The sequence below is a fragment of the Cervus elaphus genome, chromosome 24 (genome assembly GCF_910594005.1).
Source record: "Cervus elaphus chromosome 24, mCerEla1.1, whole genome shotgun sequence".
Classification (NCBI taxonomy): domain Eukaryota; kingdom Metazoa; phylum Chordata; class Mammalia; order Artiodactyla; family Cervidae; genus Cervus; species Cervus elaphus.
The window spans coordinates 59,775,404-59,800,226 of record NC_057838.1 but is presented as its reverse complement, the minus strand read 5'-3'; the positions used below and the strand labels follow the sequence as shown (position 1 = coordinate 59,800,226).

Genomic DNA, 24,823 nt, shown 5'->3' with positions numbered 1-24,823 from the left:
TGAGCCCCACAGGGTGATGCTCACTGGGCAGAAGGCTTGAGGCTAGTTCGGGAACAAACGTTCCTTCCGAGGCCTCTAATGGTTCGGCCAGCCAGACCCTACCCTGCCTTGTCCTGCTGGCTTTCCCACCCCACACCCTCCATCCTAGATGACCAGGCCCTGCAGCTGTGGGAAGCAAGGGTGCCCCACACCCTGTCTCTGGCTCAGACTGAAGGGACATGGGGCAGCTAAGTTACTTTCCCAAAAGCTACCAGAAAAGGAGCATGGGGTTCTCCCCTTGCTGCTGATTACTAACCATTCACAGGAGACAGATGGCAGACCCCTCTCCTGGGATGGGAAAGAGCTTCCAACCAGCCCTCTACCACCTCTACCACCAGTTTCTAGCTTAGTCAGCCCTGCTCAGGGGGACCAGCATGGTGGGCCCCTAGGTCTAGACACTGCGGCAGGCGACTAGGCCCCAGATGTCTCAACTGTGAACGAGAACAGTCACTCAGAGCACTCATCGTGACAAGGTCAGGAATACACAGGGCACTACACGTCAAGGCCTCAACAGGGCGTGGTTCACCATAAATACCCAACAGACGGGAAGCTGTAGGGGAGGTGGGCATGGACCTCAAGGGATCCCAACCCCACAGTCTGGAAAATGCTTTTATAGGTGGAAGATGAAATAGCGGCAAGCAGACCACTGGGCAACCCAGCCACCACTCTCCCAACAAAATCAAAAGATGAGAACTGGACGCTCCTTAGCAAGTGCGGAGGGAGAACAAAACCTCTGGGCCAAGGGCAACTCTTGGAAGAAAATCTTTAAACCCCAAACTGGCGTGTTCCTAGAGGGAGTCCCTCTATGTCCTAGAGACATAGGACAGGGCATGGGAGGGGCAGGGCCCTCTGCTGGAGCCAAAGAAAGCCCTGGAATGGACTTAGAGGCTTCCTGGTTCTATTCTGGGCCAACCTTGAGTTGCTGGGGGCCTTGGGCAAGCCGCTTCCTGTTGTTCAGGCCAGCTTCTGCGTGTGGGAGAGGCCACGCTGCCACTAAGGTCCAGGCAGGAGAGATTTAAGCAGCCTGCACCAGAGCTTACAATCCAAGTGGCTCCACCTCCTTGGTGTCACTGTTTATTTCAGCCAAAGCTAAAAATTACCTTCTTCAAAGAGTAAGACCATATCGCCTATCTTTTTTACCCCAAATATTTGTCCAAAAAATATTGTTAGCTATTGAAGTGTTTTTAATTCAGGAACACTGGGTGCCCTTTTACCAACAAAGGCACTAAAAATGGTTTGTGGCTGAGGAACTTCCTTTCCATGGTTTAAAAAAAAAAGGAAGTGAGAACAGGGTTGGGGCCCTTCCCATTCGTCCTAGCTGTGGCTTCAGGCCCTGCACCCTCTAGGAATCTGACACTGCGTCTGAGGCTCAGCACCAGAGATGTCCTTCCTCTCCTCAGGCCTCAACCAGCCAGCGGCCCAAACCACAGGAACGATCCCCCAGCAGATGACGCGGGGCCTAGGCAGCCGGCAGTCTACGCTAACAGCATCCTCACATCTTGTCTGTTCACTCCAGATTTGAAACAAAGCACCACAAGCACCTAAGAAGTTTCTGGTAAATCATGAGATCTTACCCGGGTCTCTTCCCTGGAACCTAAGCCTGCAGCGCCCCCACCGTCCCCAAGCCCAGTGCTGTTGACCATGACCCAGTCCACCAGCCACAGGGCTCAGGATAATGCCTGTCAGGTCACTTACCAGAGTCCCAGAGGAGCTGGCCCGCGCGGCTGGGGGCCTCTGCACTCTTAGCACTTCTCCATAATCGACGACGTCAAAGTTACTCTTCCAAACCATCACCTGTCAAGACCAACAAGCACACAGAATCAGGAGGAGAAATACCCCTTACCTGTTCTTCTTCACGGAGAAAATGGGCCCAGAGGCTACTGCCAAAGTTCTGGGCCAATGGTGAGACTGTGATCCCCATCTGGCACCCCACTCATCTCCGGACCTGCCCCACCTCCCTGGAGAGCCCCGAGAGGATCGCGCGCTCCATCAGGTGGAGAGTCACCATCACCACTGGGCCCCGCATGGCTGCTCCCTGTGCCTGAGGCATCCCAGGCCCAGGCTCTGTATAGCGAGCATCTCAGGCTAAATGTCTGCCCTAACGCCACCTTCTCAGAGAGGCCTTCCCTGGCCCTCTTGCTAGTTTTGAGCATAGCTCTCTATTTCCTTCAAGGCATCAGACTCAGTAGTTGTTTAAATCTCTGTCCGCTTTCCCTTGTTTATCACCTATCTCCCCACTAAAATAGAAGTTATTTACGGTGGCAGCCTGGCCAGCCTCACTGTGAGAAGTGGTTCAGATACAGACTCCAGGCCATACCACTAGGGTTAAGATCCTGGCTACACCCCTTACTGTGTGGATCTAGGCAAAGACTCATCTCTCTGTGCCCTGGTTTCCTCATCCGTGAAATGGGGATGAATGGTAGTTCCCACCTCACAGGGCTGCTGTGGAACTCAGACACTGGCCCCAGGGAGAAGTCTGGCCCCAGAGAGAAGTGATTAACACATCCATTCTTCTACTTCCCACCGGAAGGATCTTCATGCCCTGAGGTTCCTCCTACAAAAGCTGGGTAAGAGTGCTCCCTGCTGGAGGGTGTCAGCTGCACTCCTCCAGGACCACTTCCAGGATGGTAGGAATTGTGAATCATGGCCAGTAGTCAGCTGAGGCCACAGAAAAACTGCCGGATCCACATAAGATGGAAACTCAGCGTCCCCTGATGCTTCCCGCATCGGGATGCAGTCATAAGCCTGGTTCTGTGAGAAGCTGCTCACCACCCACAAAGCAGCACTGTTCACCATCCCCAGCTGATGGGGATCCAGGGTCTCTCATTGGTCCCCTTTACAAAAATAATGTCAGCACTCACCCCCTTGTTTATAGGGTTCTGTGCACTGCACCAGTCTAACTGTTGAATAATCCTGAGCAGAGGAATGGCTATCAGGAATGTGGAGAGAGAATATCAAATGCCATTCCCAAAAGGCTCTCAGAGCACACAATAAGAAGGCAGCCAGGGAGCTGACAGCGGTGGCTGCCAAAGGAGGGCTCAGGGTGGGGGCCCTACTTCCTACCAGGGTGTCTCTTGTGACTTTACTTATGGTGTGGATTTATTAGTGTCCCTAGTCTTCTAAGCAATGAGCCAGGACTCCACACCCAGGGAAGGCTCAGGAGTCTGCCTTGTCTGGTAAGCACAGGAACTGATGCTAGTGTGGGAAGACACCTGCCATCTCGTAGCCCAGCTGTGCCTCCAACCACCCTCTGCTTTGCTGACAGACTGAACCAAAATCAGCTAGGGCTGGAGCTCACTGGGAGGCCAGTGGGACTGTCCTGAGTGAAGCCATCAGAGCTGTAAGGCTGGGGAGCAGCAGGATGAACATTCTGGGCAACCTACCAGGTCACAGTAGCTCAGAACAGCCACTCTTTCCTCCCCGGCTCAGGGAAGTATGGTTCTCTGGCCAAGCAGCACTACACCAGAACCCGGAGAAAGATTTCCAGTGGGAGGCCTACCAGGTCCCAGACTCCAGGCCACACCCCAGGTACATGGTGACAAGGCAAGACAGGACCTCCTCACACATGTTCTAGCTCTGCAGTCGTGGAGCTGGAAAATGCTGTCCCTCAGACAGCACACGAGCAGGCTGGGGAGCAATGGCCAGCAGACAGTGGAGCACAGCCTCCAGCCATGTCCTAGCTCAGACTCAGCTTCCTCACCCACAGAACAGCTAAGAGAAGGCCCATCCCCCAGGGCTGCCCCGAGGAGTCAGTGAGGGAGCACACTCTTGCCGTGTTGCCCACATTACTAGATCCACAGTAAGCATCCAATAATTATCTAATTATTCACCTAGAATCAGGAAAAAGAAGTTCCTAAAAAACTCTAGGGACTTCCCCAGTGGTCTAGTGGTTAAGTATCCACGCTTTCAATGCAGGAGGCACTGGAGTGATCCCTGGTCGACAAACTAGATCCCATTTGCCTCATGGCCCAAAAAAATCCAAAACAAAAAGCCTCTATTTTATCTTTCTCATGGCAACACTAACCCAGACTCCTTCCAGCCCACACTGGTTTGAGCATCAGGAGTTCTGAGATGCTGCCATGGGTCGGCGCCTGCAGCATACCTGCTCTGGGGAAGTAGGGCGCTGCTCTGAGCACCCCACCCCAAGATCCAGCCTTTAAGGTTGCTGAAAGTGCCCAAGGAAGCTGGTGAAACCCAGCCCATCCATCCCCGGGGCACCTCGGTCCCCTGTCTGTTCTACTCAGTATCTGCTGGGACCCCTCAGACCATTCTTTACTTACTTGCTCATCCGAACCACCAGAAGCAAAATATTCCCCCGTTCTTGAAAAGGCAACCGTGGTGGCTGGACCCTGTGAGAACAAGCCAAAAAGAACAAACACCTAAGGTCGCTCTAGATCCTCAATGCACATCATGAGTGACAGTGACAGCAGGACTCAGGGCTGAGCACCTCGCCCAGCCCATGTTCTCCCCAACCTTGGGCGGAGGAACTGGCAGGCGCCAATGCATGAGCACGACCACTGAGGCTCTGTTCCTAGACACCCCTGACAAAGGCCGGGCCAAGCGGTCAAGGGACAGGATGAGCGAGACAGTCTGTGCTGACAGCCTTGCTAGGCCGACACCACTGTCCTCACTTTCCAAGGAGAAGACAGTGGTCAGAGAGGTGCACTGACTTACCCCAGGCCTAGCACTGGGGCCAGAACTTGGTCCCTTTGACCAGACCATGCCCTACCTCGTGTCCCTCTAATGGATACGTCACTTTTCTCATGCTGGGGCCCTGGGAGGAGACCTGACTCTCTGGCTTCTCAGATGCTGAAGGGCCACACAACTGTCCAAAGGATGATGCCAGGCCTATGCCCGGCCACGCCCTGAGGGCCAGTGAGCACATCCAGGCTTGGGGCAGGGGACATGATCTCTCGTAAAGAGCGAGGACTCTTCCTCAAATGCCTGAAACCCATGGCAGAAAGACACACAGCAAGAGTTGGCTAAGTACACCACGACAAACCATCGCTTCCTTTTGGCCAAACTTTAGTGTGGTTCTATCTGGCATTCCCCAAGCAAAGCCAGATAAAGGAGGTTCTCTCCTAGAGGACGATAGTGCAGCCACTGTCTACGGCCACCTCAGTTCCTCTAGAGCAGCACAGGGAGCAACAGGAACCCCTGCTGCCCATGGGAGGGGCCTCTGTCAGCGGGGCTGACACAGCGGTGTTGTCCACACACCTATGGACAACAGGAACACTGGGAAGCACTTCCACTTGGTGCCAGAAAGACCAGACAGGTTGTAGGCCGGAAAGGGACCCGAGGTCACGGAGCAAGGGCAGCTTCAGGCTGCCCAGAAGGGAAGGCAGGTTAGACAGAGCTGCAGGAGAATGCACATCTGCCTATGTCTCTGCAATCTACCCACAGTTCCTCTTCCCTGAGCTGCCCATAAAGGGGGGTGATGAAGAAGTAGTATAAGGCTGGCTAACACCAAGTGCTCAGGTTGCCTGGAGCACTTCACTTGCACTGATGCACTTAATCCTCAGACGGGGTCTGTATGTTTACCCTTCTGAAGGGTGACATGTCCAAGAGGGGAGGACAGGGCTGAGGGTCAGGGATGAAGCCTCCAGTCATGTCTCTCACTGCCTTCCTGTGCAGGTGGGGCCCCAGGGGCTGGGGTCAAAGAACCCAGGAGTCCTGGGCAGCCATCTATCAGGACAAAGGAGACCCACTCTCCCTGACGGGAAACAATGTCCACTTGCGTGGGTGAGAATACAACACCAGGAGCGGAGCACCACAGCTGCAGGTGCAGGGTCTGGGTGCAGGGTGGGAGCAGGTCGTGTATCGCCCAGATAGCCTTCCAGGAGGACAGTCACCACAGGCTGACAGGACTTAAGGGGGGGCAATTTCAGGTGACAAGTTTACTTGAGTCTTAGAAATCTCTTAACCGCCCCATACTTTCAATATTTTAATGAGTATATAGCTACACTACATGAATACAAAGATAAAACGATAAAACTGTTTTTTCATTTGGAGGAAAAACAAAAAGGAAAGAGAAAAGGGAAGGAAAATAGTACAGTGTGTGTCAAAAAGCCGGGCTCTCTGCCTGCCCAGAGCTCACTGGGGAAGGGCAGGTTTCCAAGAAGTCACAGCAACTAAGGAACCAAACAAATACTCATGGGTCAGTCTCCTTTCCTGTTGTCACTCAACACCAGATGCCAGGTTGGGGACAAGATGCTGGAGGCCAAGCAGCAGCAGGACCACTGAAGAATGTGGCCAGCGGCCCAGTCTGGCAGGGGCATCAGGTCCACAGAGCAGGTGCTGGGAGGCAAGAAGAACTAGAGCCATCCCCAGGGTCCAGGTCCCAGGAAATGCCAGGGAGGGTGCAAGCAACAAGGGTGCTCTGAGGACCCCTCAGGGTGGAGGCCCACGGTCCTCCCCAACGGTGCCCATTTACCAAGAGGACCGCATGGCTCCTACGCCAGGTCCCTCGGTGTTCCTTCCACAAAGGCTCCTACCCATCTACCCGGGGTGCACAAAACAGTCCAGGGCACTTGAAGCACAGCCCAGGGGACGGCTGTCCCTGGGCTCTGCTGTGGGCCAAAGTCATCATGGACTGCAACACAGATGCAAGCTCTCCACTACTGACGATCCTCACGCCAAGCCTCAGTGGGCTTTTGGAGACCCAGACTACCCAAATCTTTCTTGGTTTTCAGTAAATTCGTTTAAGGCTAGAAATTTGCCTCTGACTGCCACTGAGCACGCACCACCTTAGATCTTAGATCCCCAAAGCTTCCACTATGCAGTATTTTCCTGTCTTTCATCTCCCAGTGTCCCGTTTCACTGGGACTCTCTGAAGCCCAGCAGTTATTGAGGAGTGCATTCCAGTTTCCAAACCCTGGGGGCTGGGGAGTCTGTCTCACCCCCGGCAGGGACCCGGTATGATGTGTGTTCTCTGAGACTGTCCTCTCCCTTCACTCCTGATACATTCATTTACCGGCTCAGGGCAGGCATGTTGCCAAGTTGTTTCTTCTCAGGGCCTCTCAGTGCTTCCTGAGCGGTACTCTGAGCAGCAGCTCTAGCTGGGGCCCCAGCAGTGTGGATCTAACCCGTCTCCCAGTCACTGGGGGTGCCCATCTAGGGGCCAGGTCCACTGGCAGGGATGCTGCATAGGCTCAATCAGCTCCTTCCCCGTTCCCTCCCCAGATCTGGCCAGTTGAGCCTTTTCTGAGATGATCACTGGGAGCACTAGATGCAGCCAGGTGCCCCACCTCCCTCTCCCCACTGACCTAGCCTCACATGGCTCTCAAGCTTGGCTGGACTCACACCCAGTCATTTCACCACACACTGCCTCTGCCTGGACAACCTCTAGATCCAAGGGACCCCCACTGGCTGGTTCCTTCACACTCACACAGCAAAGCATTAACAGCGGGGGTGGGGAGGCAAAACAAAGGATGCTGTAGTGTTTAGATCCCACAGCTCTGATGACCCTCACCCCGCAGCCCCTACAGCTTGTCCAGACCTCTCCGCTCTCCTCACCTCTTCCAGCCTGAGGCCCTGCACACCTGAACCCTGGCTACTGTGTCCACAACAGTTACAGCGGCAAAGGCCCAGACAGGCACCCCCATCACCACTACCCAAGTGTTCTGATGTTTTTCATTGGCTTCCAGCAAACACAATGGAATGTCACTCCACATGCCCCATGTCAGAGACAGAAGTGTGGCCCTCAAACACACACACATGGAGATCAAGGAGGCCTCTGGCGTGGGTGCTTGACTCTGACCCCTGTGCTCAGAAAGAGATACCGTAACCCAGCCCACCAGACTGTGTCTTCCACAAAACCCCAAAAGAGAGGCTCTGCATGAACTCACTCAACCTGCTGTGGCCTGGTGGATGTCCCTTTAGGGAGCCCCATGGACAAGGAACAGCCCCCTAGCTCCTAGACTGCTCCTGACCTTAGCCAAGGACACCTGTTCCCAGCGCTTAACCTGGGCTGCCAGCAGGGAACAGAGGATCATGCTGAGTTACTGGTAACTTCAGTTGGAGCACATGAACGATTCTCCTCCCTCTTATGTTCCCTCACCTCTTGCAGGAGGGCCCAGCCATCCAAGCCAGATCTAAGCCTCTCAAGCAGCAAAACGAGTCCCCCAAATTAACCGACTACCTAAGAGCTGCAGGGCGCAAAGAAACGAGGCAGGAGGGGCCTGTTCTGAGAATTTCCTTCCACCTGGGGCAGCGGCGGGGTGGCCCACGTGCACAGGCACTCTGTCCTGCTGCCGTGTCTCCCCCTGGAAGGTGGGCCCCGCTTAATGCCACTTCCCCAGCTCCAGCCCAGGCCCCAGCAAGGCAGAAGCTGCCAGTAGCATCAGCTGACGCATTCTCAGAGCCTTTGATTTCTCAGCAACTGAGCTGAGCCCCTGGCACAGACAGACAGCTGTCCCAGAGTCTGGGGTTCTGGGGGCCCTGGGTGATGGGTACTTGCCCCATTGAGGGCCGCTGTGGTGTGGGGAACCACGGGCCTGCTGGTCCCTGTGTGGTTTCATCACTCCACAGAGACACGAACTCCAACTGCACAGCCACAAGCACCAGATTTAACTCCCCACCCACGCCCCACCTACCATCCTCTCCCAAATAGCTCTGGGGACGAAAACCAAATGAGCATGGCTCGAGATTATGTTTCGGAAAATACAGAAAAATAAATCTGTATTTCTAGCACACTGTCCCCACGTTTGCCACACAGAACTCGGGGTAGGGGGTGGGTGGGGGGAGGCCTTGCTTGGGGCAGTTGGTGGGAAAGCCCTCTCCACTGCTAAGTGAGGAGTGTTGTGGGATGAAGAGGCTCCCGTGAAGAGACAACCTGAATTCTGTACTGGCTCCAGCAAGAAGCAGGGACTCCCCTCCCTCCTGCCTAACTATCCCGGTCTAGGTGGATCCCCAAGGGCAAGACTTTCCAGAGCCTCAGAGAGAGTACTGTCTTCTGCAGACACCCAGTGCCGTCAGATACCAGGCTGTCCTCCAGGGGTGAGGCCCTGGAAGAGACCCAATTAAAGGGTGAGGCAAGTAGACCTAGAGACCAAAACAGCAATAGGCCAAACCACTCAGGGCAGCTGGTGGGACAAGGACTTCTGGGCCAGGGAATCACTGTACCCCGCCCACTGGGGAATGGATTTTAGAAGCTGTGGACAAAAGTCAAGTCAGAGTGAGAGGACGTTATGGAGTGGATGATAACAACCCTAAGCAAAATAAGAAGCCAGACAAACCCTACAGAGATTCTGGGGGTGAGTGGGAGGAGGGGAAATGGACATGCCCCATCCCAGACAGAAAAGGGCTGATGGCCATGGCCCTGACCCACCCAACACAGGGATTGTCATCAGAGCCCGCTACCATGTACTCAGTTTCCTAACAAACACTGTCCGCCCATGGTGCCAGGACCATGCCCATAACAGAAACTGTAAACTGCCTGTTAAAGAGCTCTCACCTAGGGACTTCCCTGGTGGTCCAGGGGCTAAGACTTGCACTCCCAATACAGGGGGCCTGGATTCGATTCCTGGTCAGGGAACTAGATCCCACATGCCACAACTAAAGATCCCAAGTGTCACAACTAAGACCAACCACAGCAAAATAAATAAACATTTTAGAAAAAAGAGCTCTCACCTAGCAAAGCACGGGGTCATTTTCCAAGAGCTGCACAGAAAAGGGACGGACCCCTGGGAGGACCTACTGTGTCTGGTGCTGAGCAACACAGACATCCTCTCCCATTATGACAGGTACAGGCATCATTCTTACAGAGGAGGAAAGGCTGGCAAAGGCAAGGTCTTGACCACTGTCAAAGGGTAAGAGATGGTGCCAGAATGGTTTGATCCCAACACCCAAGCCCTTTCCTCCCTTTTGTGGCCCCCCAAAACTCATGCTTTTCTGGCTGAACAAGATGAGAGAGTGTCCAGCATCTTTTCTAAACCAGAAACAGGTGGGTATAAGCTGGAAATACTCAGGTGGTTCCTTAGAAAGCAGGGCATCAGACAAAGCTGTGAACTCTCCCCAATAAAATACATCAGACATTTGGCCTCAGTCAAAGCAGGTGGCAAAAGTGACCGGGAGGGATCCTTTCCACCAGATCACTGACAGAGAAATCGTCCCAGTGTCCCCAGGGGAGAAGGCGGAGGAAGGAGGGCAGTGCCCCATACCCAAGTTGGCAGTGCCTCCCCACTCTGTTCACTCTCCACCTGAATGGCAGACTCACGTGGAGGCAGAGGGCTACGCCACCTCTCAGCCCCAAAAGGCTCCTTGAACCATCCCACACCCCTGCCCTGGCAAAGGGACTGTCTGCTCAGCTGGAGTTTGCAGATCTGCTGCCCTCAAGCAGCAACAGCAACAGGGCAATCGAAAGGCCAGGGCCCACTTGGGCTGGAGACAGCAATGGGCCTGCCCAGCTCTCGGGCCTGTTCCCCAAGTCACTTGGGGACACTCACCTCAAAGAAGTCTCTCAAGAGCCACACGAGCCCCAGTAGCAGCCAGGGAGCTGTTTCAGGGGTACAGCATGTGTGATGCAAGCTCCCACGGGACAGGAGCCTCGCTCAATCACCAGTTGCACCCCCTGAATGGCCCTTTGTGGCTCAGAATCTCAAAGTCGGGACTGCAGGGGGAAGTCCCAGAATCCTTTAGGTTTACAACAAACTAGTAACTCATGTCCGCCCCCAGCCCCACAAGTCAGCCGGCCCCTCATGTGCCAGTGGAAGTGTGGCCAGTCACACACCAGAGAACCAAACTGCCAGCAGGGTCAGACCCCTGGGGCACCAGCTGCACGCAGGCCTTGCCCAGGAGACCCAGGCCACCTCAGGTGATCCTGATCGTAGCTTCGCGCTTGGCACATGGCTGTCCTGGTGGCCCTGTGCCTTCAAGAGACAGCAGATTTCTGGCCTCAACCCAGGGCAAGAGAGATTCTGCCCAACAGCTGTGCCTCCCCGACCCTTCCTTCTCCACTCTGACCCTTCCTTGCTCTTCCCCCATTAGAGGTGGCTCAGGCCAGTCCCCGCACAGAACACAGAGACGCTTCCTTGGCACACACAGAGCCCCCTCTCTTAGTCAGAGTCAGGTTCACCCCAGCTCCAGCCCCCTTCGGCTGGCTTCTCTCAGCTGGCCTCTGACCCCTGGCCTGCACTGTACCTTCTCACAGGTGTGGAACTGGAGGCCCAAGGGGGTTGCTGCTCCACGGGGCAGAATAACTCAACAGCCCTCCCTCTAAAGCTCCCCCGGGGCTCTGCCTGAGGGCAATCACAAGGAAGTCCTCAAGTCCAAACCAAAACTTCAAGGGGATCCCTCTCCCACTGACCAGAACGCTGTCATCCAATGAAGCTGGAACACAAGAAGCCATAAGGACTGCTGGCCCCCTACACAGACCAGTGATCTATTACTAAAAACAAGAGTGAGATTACAACGCAACTTCTAACAGTCATACGTATGAGGTCAGCGGGTGTGGTGGAAACTGTAGATGTGGTTAATTGTCCCAGGTTCGACAACCCTAAGCCACCTAGACCATTCTCTGGGCCTCAATTCCCCCACCAGGACTCAAAGCTGCTTTCAAATCTGCCAACTACTCCATGGGACAGAATCTCTGGGCATCCGGGGCCACTAGGGAGCCACGGGGCTGCTCAGCCACAGGCTTTAGGAAGTGGCCAGTGACAGCTGTGCTGGGTGAGGCCCTCAGTCACCTCCCGGAACAGAATGTGGAAGCTCAAGACGCCAAAGAGCGCAGGTGCACATCTTCCCGGAAGGACGGGGCCAGGGGCACTTCACGAGGGGGTAGCCTCCGACCAGACGCTGCACGGAGCATGCAGGTAGAGCTGCACTCCTCAGCCACGGTACAGGCCCTCTCCCTGGGGCCTGGCCAGGGAGATACATTCTCTAAAGGGGCAACACAGGTGTCCAAGAACTGATTCCTGGAGTGGAACCACTCGGCCCGATAACATGTTATAGACCCTCACAGGTCAGGGACATTTACAGAGCATACTGGCTCCCAGTGAGAACACAGGTCTAACCTCCACACATCTGTCCCCTCGGTGAGAGAAAAGCCACTCCTGCTCCTAGCCCAGATGTCTATCTGCTCTAGGTATTCAGGTTGGCTGGCAGGCTGTTTTTAACAACAGCCCCAATCAAGGCTGCTCAACCACACTATCCTTTCTAAGGAAGGCACCCTTAGCTGACTGTGAATCACCCTAAACCCAGGACCCTAGGGCCTGCAGCACACCAATGCTAAGTGTCTGTACTTGGTAGGGATTTTCAAGGGTCAAAACAGAAACAAATGTGAGCCTCACACTCCGATTCCCACTTTGATCTGAGCAGCACTCTGGGGGAGAAGCCCACCCTGCTTCACCTAACCCTCCAAGTACCACTCAAGACTCAACCTGCCTCTCCTCATTTCCTAATGCATCTCATGCCACCTCAGCTCTGCTGATGGCCCCAGGGAGTCCCCTGCTTGCCAGGCATGAGCCCCAGGGGATGGGACCACCGCATCCATTTCATACCCCTGATGCCCAGCCCAGCGAGCTGGGGAGCAGATGACAAATGGACAAACGGACAGCAAGATGAATAGGGGTGAGCTTGCTTCGCTTTCTTCCCCCTTCCTCTGGGCACTGCAAGCTTGGTGCCCTGAGGAAGAACTGATTCCTGGAGCCATTTCCCACTCTCTACACCCCAAACTACCAGTTGTCCTCAGCCTAGCTCCCACGTTCCAGGTTCAATGGCAGACAGGCACCCACATGACTTATCTTGGCCCCTGTCTTGCTTCTCTGAGAGAACAACATCCACAGGTTCCCCTATGTGCTGATGCTGGGCCTGAGCTCAGGAATGCCCCTGTAGACGCTGCATTCAAGGCTTTTCAGGCTCAGAGGTGAGTCAGCTGTCTAAAGAACACTCACAAGAAAAAAGAAAACAGGCTGATCACCTGGTATGCACCTGTCTGCACAGTATTTCCGTGCATTGCTTTTCCTTCTTTATCATCGGAACACAAAAGGTAGCAGCCTTTACATGGTTTTCAAATGCCCTCCTGGTTATAAGATCCAAAACTGGTTATGCACGAATCTAAGTAATCAGACTGCCAAAGGGCTAAGCAAGGTGATTCCCCCACAGGCTGACAACAAGAGCAGCAGTCACCTCAGCCCAGTGGCCACACATGACGCCTAGATGTGTTAACATTAGGGGAACAGGTCCGTGGCTCCTGCACACCAGACATGTCTCTGACAGACAAGGGATCACCACGGCTGACGGCAAGTGGCCTCCACATCCCAAGGAAGCAGAAGAAAAGGCCTGTGCCCCCACAAGACCCAGCCAAGGCCCTATACACCCCAACTCAGGTGGCAGCGGGATCCAGAGGGCCCTGGGGTAGACACCTCACACCTAGCTGCTGGCCCAAGAGACATGAGCACCCCAGAGCCTCCCTCAGTCCTCAAGAGTGCCCCTATTCTCCATCCTGCCTGTGCCTGCTCACAAACAGAGATATGGACAAACGGTAATGCTCTGGTCTCTGTCCCAACAGGAGACACTCTGCTGACCACTCTACTCAGCAGGAGACACTCAGCCACACCCAGGGTGGCTGCGGGGCAGAGCCTTAGGCAGCCCACCTCCCACAGCCCACCACCGGGGCCTGTGCCCAGTCACTGCCCACACAGGGAGCCAAGGCACGGATGTGTTGCTAAAAGCGGCTCAGAGAAAAGGCCCCTCTCCTTGATTCAACTCTGGGAATTCCTCAGCAAATGTGTGGGAAGATTCCCCTCCTTCATGCCCACCTCTGCAAGGCACCTGTTGTTTCTGCCTCCAAAGGGCTCCAGGAGGCTTGATGGCTGTTCATGGAATGGGTCCCAGGGCTCTCCTCAACCACGCCACCAAGGGAGGCTGGAGGTCACTTGGGACAGACTCCATTCAGCCCCTAGAGAAACCCTGCCAACCACATCCAGACGCCTCCCTCCCCACCCCCATCCAACTGAACCCCTGTGCTCCTTCCTCAGCTGTTGCCCCAGGCCCAGCACTTCTGCACAGGTCACAGCTCTCAGGGGTTGGAAACCTGTTTCTGCACCTCACCCCACTGCCCAGGCTGTGGGGGGGTGCAAAACACTCTAACACCCCCCCAGGCGCCAAGGGAAGGGTCACCTTGAGGCGGCACCTCCACCCCACTCCATGCCACCCCACCCAGGCTGATGCCCTCACCTGATGGCCGTGGAGTGTGTAGAGCAGCCGGCCCTCCATGAGGTCCAGGATCTTCAGGGTTGAGTCGCTGGAGGCCGTGACCAGGTAGTTCCCCGACGGGTGGAAGGAGAGGGCGTTCACCGCTGCGCTGTGCACTGGGGAAAGGACGGCGGTCAGGTGCAGGCTGGGAGGCCCATGAAGCCAGAAGACAGCATGCGGGACCAACCAAGGCTCCGCAGAGCGCTGGACCAGGGCAGCAGTCACCCCGAGCTGCTATGAGGAGCCTCACAAGGACTTTCCAGGAGGGCAGTACGAGCAAAGGACAGGAGGAGACCCACCCAGAGCCCGAGGGCAAGCAGTGGGATCCAGCCACCCCTCTGCCTCTCCCTCCTCACCAAGCCATCAAGCTAGAGGCGAACAGAGTGCTTGAATATAACCCTCACTCTGTCTCACACGCTGCCACTTCAGGGAAACCAAATGGAAAAGAAAACCCCTGAAATGCCAATACGACACCCCTGCCCTGAGAGAAAGAACGTGAGTGGGGCGGGTGAGAAGACAGCGAAGACAAGCTCTCGGGAGCCAGACAGGCCGGGGTTCTGATCCCACTCCCGACTGGCCCACCCTGACACGCTGAGCTTGCTTCTCCTCCTGTGGGGAGGCTACCAGATGATGCCTGGGAGGCCTGTACAGAGTGAGCCTGATGCCCCCCTCCACCACCCCAGGCATCCGACGCTACTCCAGGTCCTGCCACTTAACCCCCTTAACAGCTCAAGCCCCTCCGTGACTCTTCCCTACTACTCTAGCCCAAGCCCCACAATCCATGCTGCTGTCCCTCACTCTCCAAGACCTGACCCCCAGCCCTGTCAGCTCCCTAGCTGGGGGACGTTCCTACCCCTTGTTCCCCTTGAACCGGGAAGACCCTTGCTGGCCTCTTCCCCTGACCCTGTAGCTCAATGTTCAGTTACTGCCCCAGGGAAGCCTCCCTAGACCTCGCCATCAGGGCCTTGTTTTGGCCTCCTGAAGCACCATGAGCCTCTTCAAAGCAAGGGTTTTGCATTTATGTGCAGTTATTTCATTCCCCACTGGGTCCCCTAGAGACCATGTGCTCCACCTGGCAGGGGCTGTATTGGGTCCCTGACTCCCGGCTCAAGGCCTGACACTGAACGGGTCTCAAAAAGCAATTGGTGAGTGGGATCCAGACAAGACCCAGACAGGACACACGGGGATGGGCAGTGCGTGGACCAGCCAGCCACATCACAGCTTCTTAGAGCAGCTGCTGAGGAAGACCTGCTGCCTCCATACCCACTACTACTGGCCTGGGGGCAGCAATCAGCAAGACTACAGTAACCATGAACCCACCAAGTCAGAACAGCCATAAATATAAAGGCAAATTCTAAAACCAACCCCTCATCCTGGCACGTGAGCATGCAGGAATCACTGCTGGGCCAATAAACACCCCCACCATGAACTAGCCCTCCACAGAGCCGACAAAGGTGCATGGAGCCCCTCAAACACCAGCCCGGCCAACATGCAGGTTCTGGGGACTGTGGATTCACGTTCCTGAGCACACTTAGGGGAGACAGCCAGGACTTTACATAACATGATATTTAGGTCTGAACACTCTCAGCACCAGAACTCCGAAAGATGGCCAGGAGCGGGGCTGCCAGGATCCCCAGAGTCAGCTCCTGGAGCCAGAGTCCAGAGCCCCCACAGCCCAACATACTCCTATACCCAGGGTCAAAGGAAAAGGGGCAGCACCCTCAGTGTTTACCAAAAATAGGGGCATGGAGAGCAGAGAAGAAGTCATAGCAACCCCAGCTGAACTGAACAGGCAACAGCCACACACAGTAGCAGGAAGAACATGAATAGCGCACAGAGTGTGACCAAGCCCCCACGTGTGGGGGCAACACCGACATGTGCAGACCCAGAAGAAGTGTGGACTGAAGCTCCTGACACAGAGCAGGACTTCTCTCTGAGGACGACAGGAATAGGGGGACCTCTAATTGTTCATCTACATACTTCCAGAATGTATTCACTATGATGACACAATTGAGTGAATGTTTAAAAAGTGAATCCTTCCTTTACCCTGAAAGAGTGTCAAGTCTGGGGAGCAGGAGACAGCGTCCTGCAGCCACCTCAGGGTGTGCGTGTCTAGGCTGCGAGCCAGTGCCCTGCTCCCAAGGGGCTGCATTCACCAGAAAGCAGCTTCACACTAGCGGTGAAGTCAGGGGTCGGGGGGGCTTGGGGTGGGGGGGGCGGAGGCAAACACAGCCAGATCCCCTGAGCCCTCAGCCCCACGGCAGACAGTGTTGAGAGTCAGCTGCGCAACGCCCCCCCAACCTCACCACACCCCCATCTCCTCTTGGGCCTCCTCAAAATGCTGCTCCTGGCACTTCTGCCTCCCTGAGCCCGGAGAAGGGCACACTATTCTTGTTTCTGCAGCCCCTGGCAGCCTGCGCTGGCATGAGTGCCACCCCCGCCCCGACCTGATACAAAGCTGGGAGAGCCAGCAGCAGGATGGGGTGGGGAGGCAAGCTCAGGGAGCACAGGGCTTGTCCAGCACCAGCCAGGCGCAGGGGCAGGGCACAGCTACCACGCCAGGGCCTCCCACCTGGCCAAGGCCACCCAAAGGAGGGAACTACCCCTCCTCCCTGAGGAAGGGTGCCCGAAGCCTTGCTCCACAATAAATGGCAGGAGTAGCAAAGGCCTCCTGGCTGGGGTAGAAATACCTGGAACCATTTATTGCAGAAGAGGGCTCAGCCTGGCAAGCCAGGCTTTTGGAGATGTGCCAGACTCCAGAACCAACCCCCTTTCCCCACTCGCTCAGCCATCTCATCCACCAGCCCTGTCAGCCTGGGGCAGGTTCTCCGGCTCTGCAGAGGGTGGGACTGTGCCAGGGAGGCCTCTTAAAGAGTTAGCCCTGCACGACAGTCCCCCTGCACGACGGAGGCCCAGCTGCCCCACGAAGGGGTGAGCCTCCTGTCACAAAACCCTGAGCAGTGATGGCCCATAAACAATCCACTTTTCACCAAGCCCGAAGCTGCAGGCCCTCTGCCTGGCTCCACGGCAGACATGAGTGACGGCTGATGGCAGGCTGCCAATCAGGCACAGCTGTGGGCTACACTCCACCCCCCCCACCACTACCCCAGAGAAGAGATGCAACTCAGGGTCAGAGATGTACCAGCTCAAGGTCCTACAGGTCACCAGGGTGCCAGGGAGTGGGCCTGAGGTCACTGCAGACCCTGCCCCCAGTACTGGAACAGGTCACAGCTTGTGGCCTAAGGAGACACCTGGGTATCCACAACCTGACTGCACAGCTCTTCCTGCTGAACCCTCAGCAAACCTGCCCCCCTGCCCAATGGGCTCCAAACTGGCCAAGGGACCCAGGTGCCCAAGCAGCGGGTCCCTTCCGGGGACAGGCCACACCAATGCCAAGCCGCACCACACTCCCCACCCCACCAAGGGGCTCGGCACCTACCACCCAGGGTGGCTCTCACAACACAACTGGCATCACGAGTGACACAGAGGCTGTGGGCATACAAGACCTATGGGTTCACACAGTGAAGGTGTTCTGATATCAGCAGCAAAGGACACTCTAAACACTGCTCTTCAGGAATGTTGTGTGAACGCTGGCTCAGGGACAGTGGGGGAGAGGCAGTGAGTTGGCCAGATCAGGCAGGACAGTGCCTGGCCTCACAATCAACCCTTTCAGTCTCCAAAACCCAAAAAGGGTGCAGACCTGCCCTGCTGGCTACACAGCAGCTTTAAAACCTTCCATGACCATGTCTGGGGTTAGGGCGGGGCATCCAGGGGGTTGCTAAGGACCAATGTACAGAGAAGCTGGAACTCTGAGCTCTAACTGGAGCTTCTGGAGAGAGCCAAGTCCTCTCAGAGGCCTTGGGCAAGTAAATGACCGGAATCAACACAGCGTGAGGAATCCGCAGATTCTTCGCTGCACGACCCAGGCAAGCCTCAAACACCCCATCTGTGAAATGGGGAGCAGCCCTGCCCTGCTGACCACCCAGCCCTGTCCCTGGATATCGAACACACGTGCCTGGAAACCACAAAGCACATGAAGCGATCGGGGACAAGGCTGCTCAGATGTCTGAACAGTCTTAGTGTGGGCTCCGAGCATATGGTGCCTAAGCCACGTCCGTGGGGACTGGCACTCCCGGGGCTCCAGCGCCCCACCAACTCCTTGCTGAATTGGGAAATCAGAACTGCTCTCTGCAGTGACAGGCCAGAGCAAGACACTCCTCGCCTGAGACAAAGGGTGCCAGCCACCTGCTGTCACCCAAAGTGATTCTAACACCCCAACAAGGGACGGGAAGTACCCTCCACAGAGCAGGATTTTGGTGGGTGGCCACAGGCAGCCTGGGCTTGCTGGCCACACACTGCAGTATCACAAACCAATTTCTCGGAAAAGCACAACAGCCTTATGCACTCAAACCCCAATCAGGGGAGACACTGGATGTCACTGGCCTTAAAAACTTTCCCCTGGGTGTCTTAAGGGGTCAGAAAACAACTTAGGGGCCTGTTGCCAAGGGGCTGGGAGCCCTTCTTGGCGATTCAGCCTCCCAGGGATCCCCCGACCTCTTGTGGTGGGGGGACAGCTGCTACTCAGGGGCTAGGAGCACCTCTCAGGTCAAAGGTGCTGCCACGGCACTCTGAAGGGGAGCGGCTGGACCTGAGCAGACCTGACCAGGTCCCCCGCCCAGCAAAGAGGGTGAGGGGTGGACCCCCAACCAAGGGCTCAAGGTTTCCTTGAGCCGTGGAGGCTGAGCCCAGAGGTGGTGGGATAAGCCTGCTGCCTTGTGAATAGCTGCTGTGTGCCATGCACTGGGCAGGGAGTTCAGAGGGAATCCAGCTGTTTGTGGGGTGCTTCAGGCCCCTGAAGTCTCTGGTCCCTAAGGCGGGGGTGGTGCTTAGGAATCAAATGCTTCAGGCTTGCTGAGTGGCTGTCATGAGAGAAAAGTACCGCTGTACTAACACACGGAAATTCCCCTGCGGAGCCCATCAGCCTCATGCACCTCAGGCCCCCTCAGGACTCGACTTCTGATGCCACCCGAGTCCACCCACCACCCCCTAGCCCTGCCAATCATGGACCTCCCACCCCCACCTGCTGCCAAGCCCGCTCCCTCAAGAACCCGAGGTACCTCTCCCCAGCACCCTCCACTCTCCTCCAGGCTGTGGGTCACCACACCCCTGACCACCCTCTTCAGGACACCCTGCTTTGCTCCACTCCCCTGGCTCCACTGTCCTTAGCCGTCCACTGCGGGGAGACCAGGCCCCCACCCGTCACTCTGGATGCTTTGTGGATCTTTTTCTTCCATGGCCCCTCAAGCTCAGAGATGCAGGATGTGTCCTCAAACCTTCTCACACCCCAGATCCCCAGGGCTCAGCTGGCCCCTCCACCCCATAGCATCAGCTTTGCCTCTATGCAGTCTCCAGAACCCATCTTCTGGGCCTGACCCCTGCCTCACTCTCATGTCCAGCCTTCACCCAACATCGGGCATGGACAGCCCGCCCACCAGGCACATGGCTTCCTACTCAAGCAGGCTCTCAGCACTGCTATCCTCTCAGATGCCTGTCACCTCTTCACCCCATCCCAGCACGTCCAGCCAGGACATGGGCTACAGCATGGCGCTCCAGGCCCTCCCCTGCAGGTACCTGTTGCTGTACCTCATCAACACCAGGCACCCGATCCATCAGACGTGTGCCTGGACTCTCCCAGGGTCACCTGGAGATTTTCCCCACCAGTACAAAGATTTATGTGGTAAAACCACATACCCAGTACTAGACTGTAATCCTCATTTGGATTCTCCCCTCAGATCCTCACAAATCCCATCAGGCAGGCTAACACCACCTCTTCACAGACGGGAAGCGGAGTCCAGACGCTACTCCACCTCATCACCTCCCTGCCCATCTCTCCCTGTCCAAGGTGCCCTGACCTCACACTGAGAGACAGCATTCCCGCCCAACACCACTCCGCTCCTCCTACCTTCCCCCATCAGTGTGCTGATGTACCCAGTTTCCAACTTGGGCCTGGCCCAAAGCAGGAGAAAGGTCTCTAAGGCTGAAGGAGAGGAGAGGCGTGGTCTCCAAGGAGAGGGCAGACCCTGCTGGGGCTCTGTTCTAGAAGCTGCTGTCTGAAACAGCCATCAGTGACAAACCCCAGAGTTTCCTGCTGAAGCAAGAACCACTCTTGTGGCTGGCCCCTGCCACCTGGTGGTGGTGTGCAGTACTGCAGGCCTGGGCCAGCTGGGCCAGCCTTGCTAGGAAACCAGACCTGAGGACCCCAGGACAGACTCAGCAGCATCAGCATCACCAACACAACTTAGGTATTCTCTCAGTTCCTGTCACGGACCAACTCATCACACTCCCAACACCACCTATGAAACACGGCTCATCATTGTCCCAGGGGTACACAGAGTCAAGTAACCTGCCCAAACTCACCCAGCAAGGAATGCTGAAGGTGTGTAAGAGCCACTCTCGACCACATGCTTTTCAAGACCAGGATCCACTCTCCCTTCTTGGAAGGTCTGTTTCTTTAGTCACCCCAAAAAATGTTAGCCTCAAACATCTAAGACTCAGAACAGCCTGTTGGGGGTGCAAGGGGAGAACTCTGAACCCCACACCCCACAACTTTGTACAGATATGTCCTTCTTCTCCACTTACTCCTTGGAAGGAAAGTTATGACCAACCTAGACAGCATATTAAAAAGCAGAGGCAAAAAAAGCAGGACCAACAAAGGTCCGTCTAGTCAAGGCTATGGTTTTTCCAGTGGTCATGTATGGATGTGAGAGCTGGACCATGAAGAAAGCTGAGCACCGAAGAATTGATGCTTTTGAACTGGGTGTTGGAGAAGACTCTTGAGAGTCCCTTGGACTGCAAGGAGATTCAACAAGTCCATCCTAAAGGAGATCAGTCCTGGGTGTTCATTGGAAGGACTGATGTTGAAGCTGAAACTCCACCTGATGCAAAGAGCTGACTCATTTGAAAAGACCCTGATGTTGGGAAAGATTGAAGGCAGGAGAAGGGGATGACAGAAGATGAGATGGTGGATGGCATCATCGACTCAGTGGACATGAGTTTGGATGAACTCTGGGAGTTGATGATGGACAGGGAGGCCTGGCGTGCTGCGGTTCATGGGGTCGCAAAGAGTCGGACACGACTGAGCTACTAAACTGAACTGAACTGTCCTTCCCGTTTGCGGGTGTGAATTTTTTAAGTGAGCCTTGAAACTTAGTCCCAAGTCCACAACCACAGTTCTTCAAACTACTCTAGCTCTGACTCTCCCTGGTCTTGCCCCAAACCCCCAGGTCTGTCCACCCACTCAGCCTCCGACAGAACTCCCAGCTCCTCCTGTGGCACCTCACCAGCTCCCTTCCCAGGTCCCCATCCCCACAACTGTGGTGACTCACATCTCTACCCAGTCACACCTGCCCTGAGGCCAGTTCCATACCCCCGTAGCCTCAGCTATCTCTTCTTGAGCTCACACAAGACTAACCCCACCCCCATCTGCCTCCTGGAGCCTGCCACCCTGCCTCCCAAGAGCTACAATTAAATAAGGAGACACAGCACCAAGGCTGTGTTTACAAGCCTGGTCCCTAACAAATGGACCCTCCAAACAGCTCCTGGCTCCACGTTTGTGGAGGACACCATGGAACCAGAGGTGCCCGAGGTCCCACCAACACAGAGCTCTTCTGACAAACCTGCCCCCTCACCACCTCCAGGCTATCAGCCTGGCCCCAGAGCACGGAGCGTCTGTTACAGGGGGAGGCAAGTGGCATACACAGCCCCGGAGAAGTGCCCCTCGAGAGGGGAGCCCCCATTTAGCCCTCAGTGTGCGTGAGGTTCTGCCACTTCACAAATGGCCACCAGAGGGCTGGTGGATGCCAGATAGTAACCCCTTCCATCCCCGAGCCAAGTTTCCAGACAGCCACGCCATAGATGACCCACCCCTGGAGATCCCAACAGACCCAGGGCTCCCTACAGCTAGCCAGGGCTGTCCTGGGGCCCAGTGAAGCCCCGCAGCCCTGAACTAGACAGCTGGCGCAGCACAGCCCCGCATCAGCCCCTCAGGGACACTCACACTGATAGTGCTGTAAGAGCCGGTGAGTCCGCACGTCCCACACCTTCACTGTGTTGTCCATGCCAGCAGCAGCGATGCACGTACCACTGGGGTGGAAGTCCACGTAGGTGACAAAGCTGGAAAGAGGGGGCCACCGAGTGCTGTAGGAGGCCTGACCTGACTCAGAACAGACTCCAAAACGTCCAGCACTTCCCCATGCCCACACATCTGCTCATGCCACTCCCTCAGCGCAGAACACCTCCCTGCTGCCCTGTGTCTTTACCGGGCGGGCAAGGGAAGGCAGAAAGGAGAGAGAGGGTGAGGAAAGAGCTAGGAGTGACCTGAGGGGGACTTCCAGAAGCAAGTCTCAGCACAAACCTCTAAATTCGAGCAGAGACACTGCTCTTCAGACCAAAGGTCAGCCAGCTGCTTGCAGGCTTTCAGTCAGAGCCGGTGCCCCCACCTGAGCCAGAGGCCGGGCAGGCCCTGACAACTGAGGCCCAGATAAGAGGGGCCAGCAGGTTCCAAATCCTCTGCTCACCTATTCCTAGGAGACAAGCTTAGGGCCCTCAACAGACTCATATGTGACACCCAGGATGGTACTGTGGCCCCAAGAGGGGCCCTGATGTGGGGGTCTCAGCCTACTGGGGGCAGAAGCTGGGGTTCATTCGGGGACCCAGATCAGGTGAGTCCCTGCTCAAACACAGGCGCCTCTCTCAGTGATGCCACACAATACAAACAGCCACCATCCGCCACAAGAACCTGAACAGCCTTTCATTTATAAAGTCGTCACCGAGGAGAACATACTAACATCCTTTTGGGGGTCTGGGTTCAACCTCTTCAGACAAACGTGTCACAATTCTGAGAACTAGAAAATGAAGGGAAGAGAGAGCCCCAAGAGTTTCATGCCTTGAGGTTAAGCCTCTTATTGTTCATGGGGATGGGAATGAGGCAGAACCTTTCTCTCTCTCTCTCTCTCTCTCACACACACACACACACACACACACACACACACACAAAGATGCAGAGCCAGGGAGCAGCAAAGACATGGCTGTGGGCCCCAAATGCCACCACCGGAGGCCCCTAAGGCCTTTTCATGCCCTAGTCTGTGCTGTTCCCCAGGGCCTACAGGTGGTGGAGAGGATCTAGGAACTTACCCGCCATGCTCACAGTACGAATGGACACACTCCCGGCTGGTCTTGTCCCACAGTTTGACAGTTTTGTCATCACTGGCGGATACGATGAGCCGCCCATCCGGGGAGAACCTGAAACAGGGTGACAGGAGACACACCACCAATCAACAGACATCACAGGCGCCACACACCACCTTCCAGTCACTCTTCTTGAGCTGCCCAGCACAGGAATGCACTGGGGCCACACACCCTGCTCTGACCCTGAGTGATCCAGGGCAAATGCTCTTTTCTCTGCAAGATGGGCCAGAAGGGTGCCCACCTTCTGGTGAGCAGGTAAGACGTCACCCCCAAGGGGTGACCAACATTGCACATGGCAACATGTATGCTGACTCTGGTGTTGTAGCATCAAAGTGGCCCAAAGCTCACTATGGACATCGTTATCCTGTCCCCAGATTCCCTGAGTCCATATGTTACTCTGAGAACGGGTCAGCAAAATCAGATGCCAACCAAAAAGGATTGAGGTTCTGGAGACCCACCACCAAAGGCCTGGTATGAGTTCAACACTCAATTGCTGGCCAGGCTCCTCCTACTCTCAGGAGCTCAACGGTGAGGGCCTCTCACAACAGCCAGGGACCTCCCAGGACAGAGAACCGAGTGCCCTAGAGAACAAGCAACTTCATGGGGTCCCCAGAAGAGCACAGGTCAACAGTCCCAATCTCTGACTCCCACGGTTTCCTGGTGTCCCCAGACACCCCAACCTCTTCCTCTGGAGCACAGAGATTTGACACGTGAGATCTGTTGAAATAAACAGAATAAACCAGAAGTAGGCATAGCTGTGTCTGCAGTTTTTAGGCCTTGAAAAGTACTTTCATAACCTGGCCCCACCCCCACAGTACTGGCCCCCGTACCAAAAGGAAAACCAACTTCCAGACCAACCCCATCAGAAGCCTGGGCCCCCATCAGGCAGCTCTGGAGCAAAACCCATCTCTGAGGAGCAGAGCATCCAAGAGCTAAGGAGGCAAGCCTCAGTGCCAGGGACCCAGCTTCTAAGCCCAGCTCTGCCACTTACTCTCTGTGTTGAAGTGCAAGATACTGCACTGCTCTGAACCTCAGGTTCCTCATCTGCAAAACGGCAACGAAGCCACCAACTTGCAAGACTGCCATGAGGAGTTAGAAGAAAATGTCTAGAGATGGTATGACGTTATCTTGTTGTTGCTATTGCTAATAAGTGGCCCCTGATGACCCACTTTGGGCTGCGTCAGCACAGATGTCGGGGGTCGACTGTGGCCAGCAACTGGCTAACTTATCCCTCATGCATTAGCTCGGTGAAACTTTGACAGCTTACAATGTGAGAACTATTAATGTTCTTATTCACAGATAAGGATGTTGAGGCTCGGGAAAAGTAAAGAGTGGCTAAGTAACT

At 55.6% G+C, this 24,823-nt stretch overlaps 1 protein-coding gene across 5 annotated transcripts in view; it reads right to left on the bottom strand.

Annotated features, from left to right (window-relative positions):
- The window catches only part of POC1A (POC1 centriolar protein A), a 117,860-nt gene that overhangs the window by 39,597 nt on the left and 53,440 nt on the right, over positions 1-24,823 (bottom strand). For 4 of the 5 annotated variants that reach the window (XM_043885389.1, XM_043885390.1, XM_043885388.1 and 1 more), the window contains exons 5-9: positions 23,425-23,532; positions 22,289-22,404; positions 14,215-14,348; positions 4,320-4,388; positions 1,735-1,833 (exon numbers count right to left, since the gene is read on the bottom strand). In XM_043885389.1, coding sequence (XP_043741324.1) covers positions 1,735-1,833; positions 4,320-4,388; positions 14,215-14,348; positions 22,289-22,404; positions 23,425-23,532 — 526 coding nt within the window. The remainder of the gene's footprint in view (positions 1-1,734; positions 1,834-4,319; positions 4,389-14,214; positions 14,349-22,288; positions 22,405-23,424; positions 23,533-24,823) is intronic. The other variant, XM_043885387.1, reaches the window with a different exon arrangement.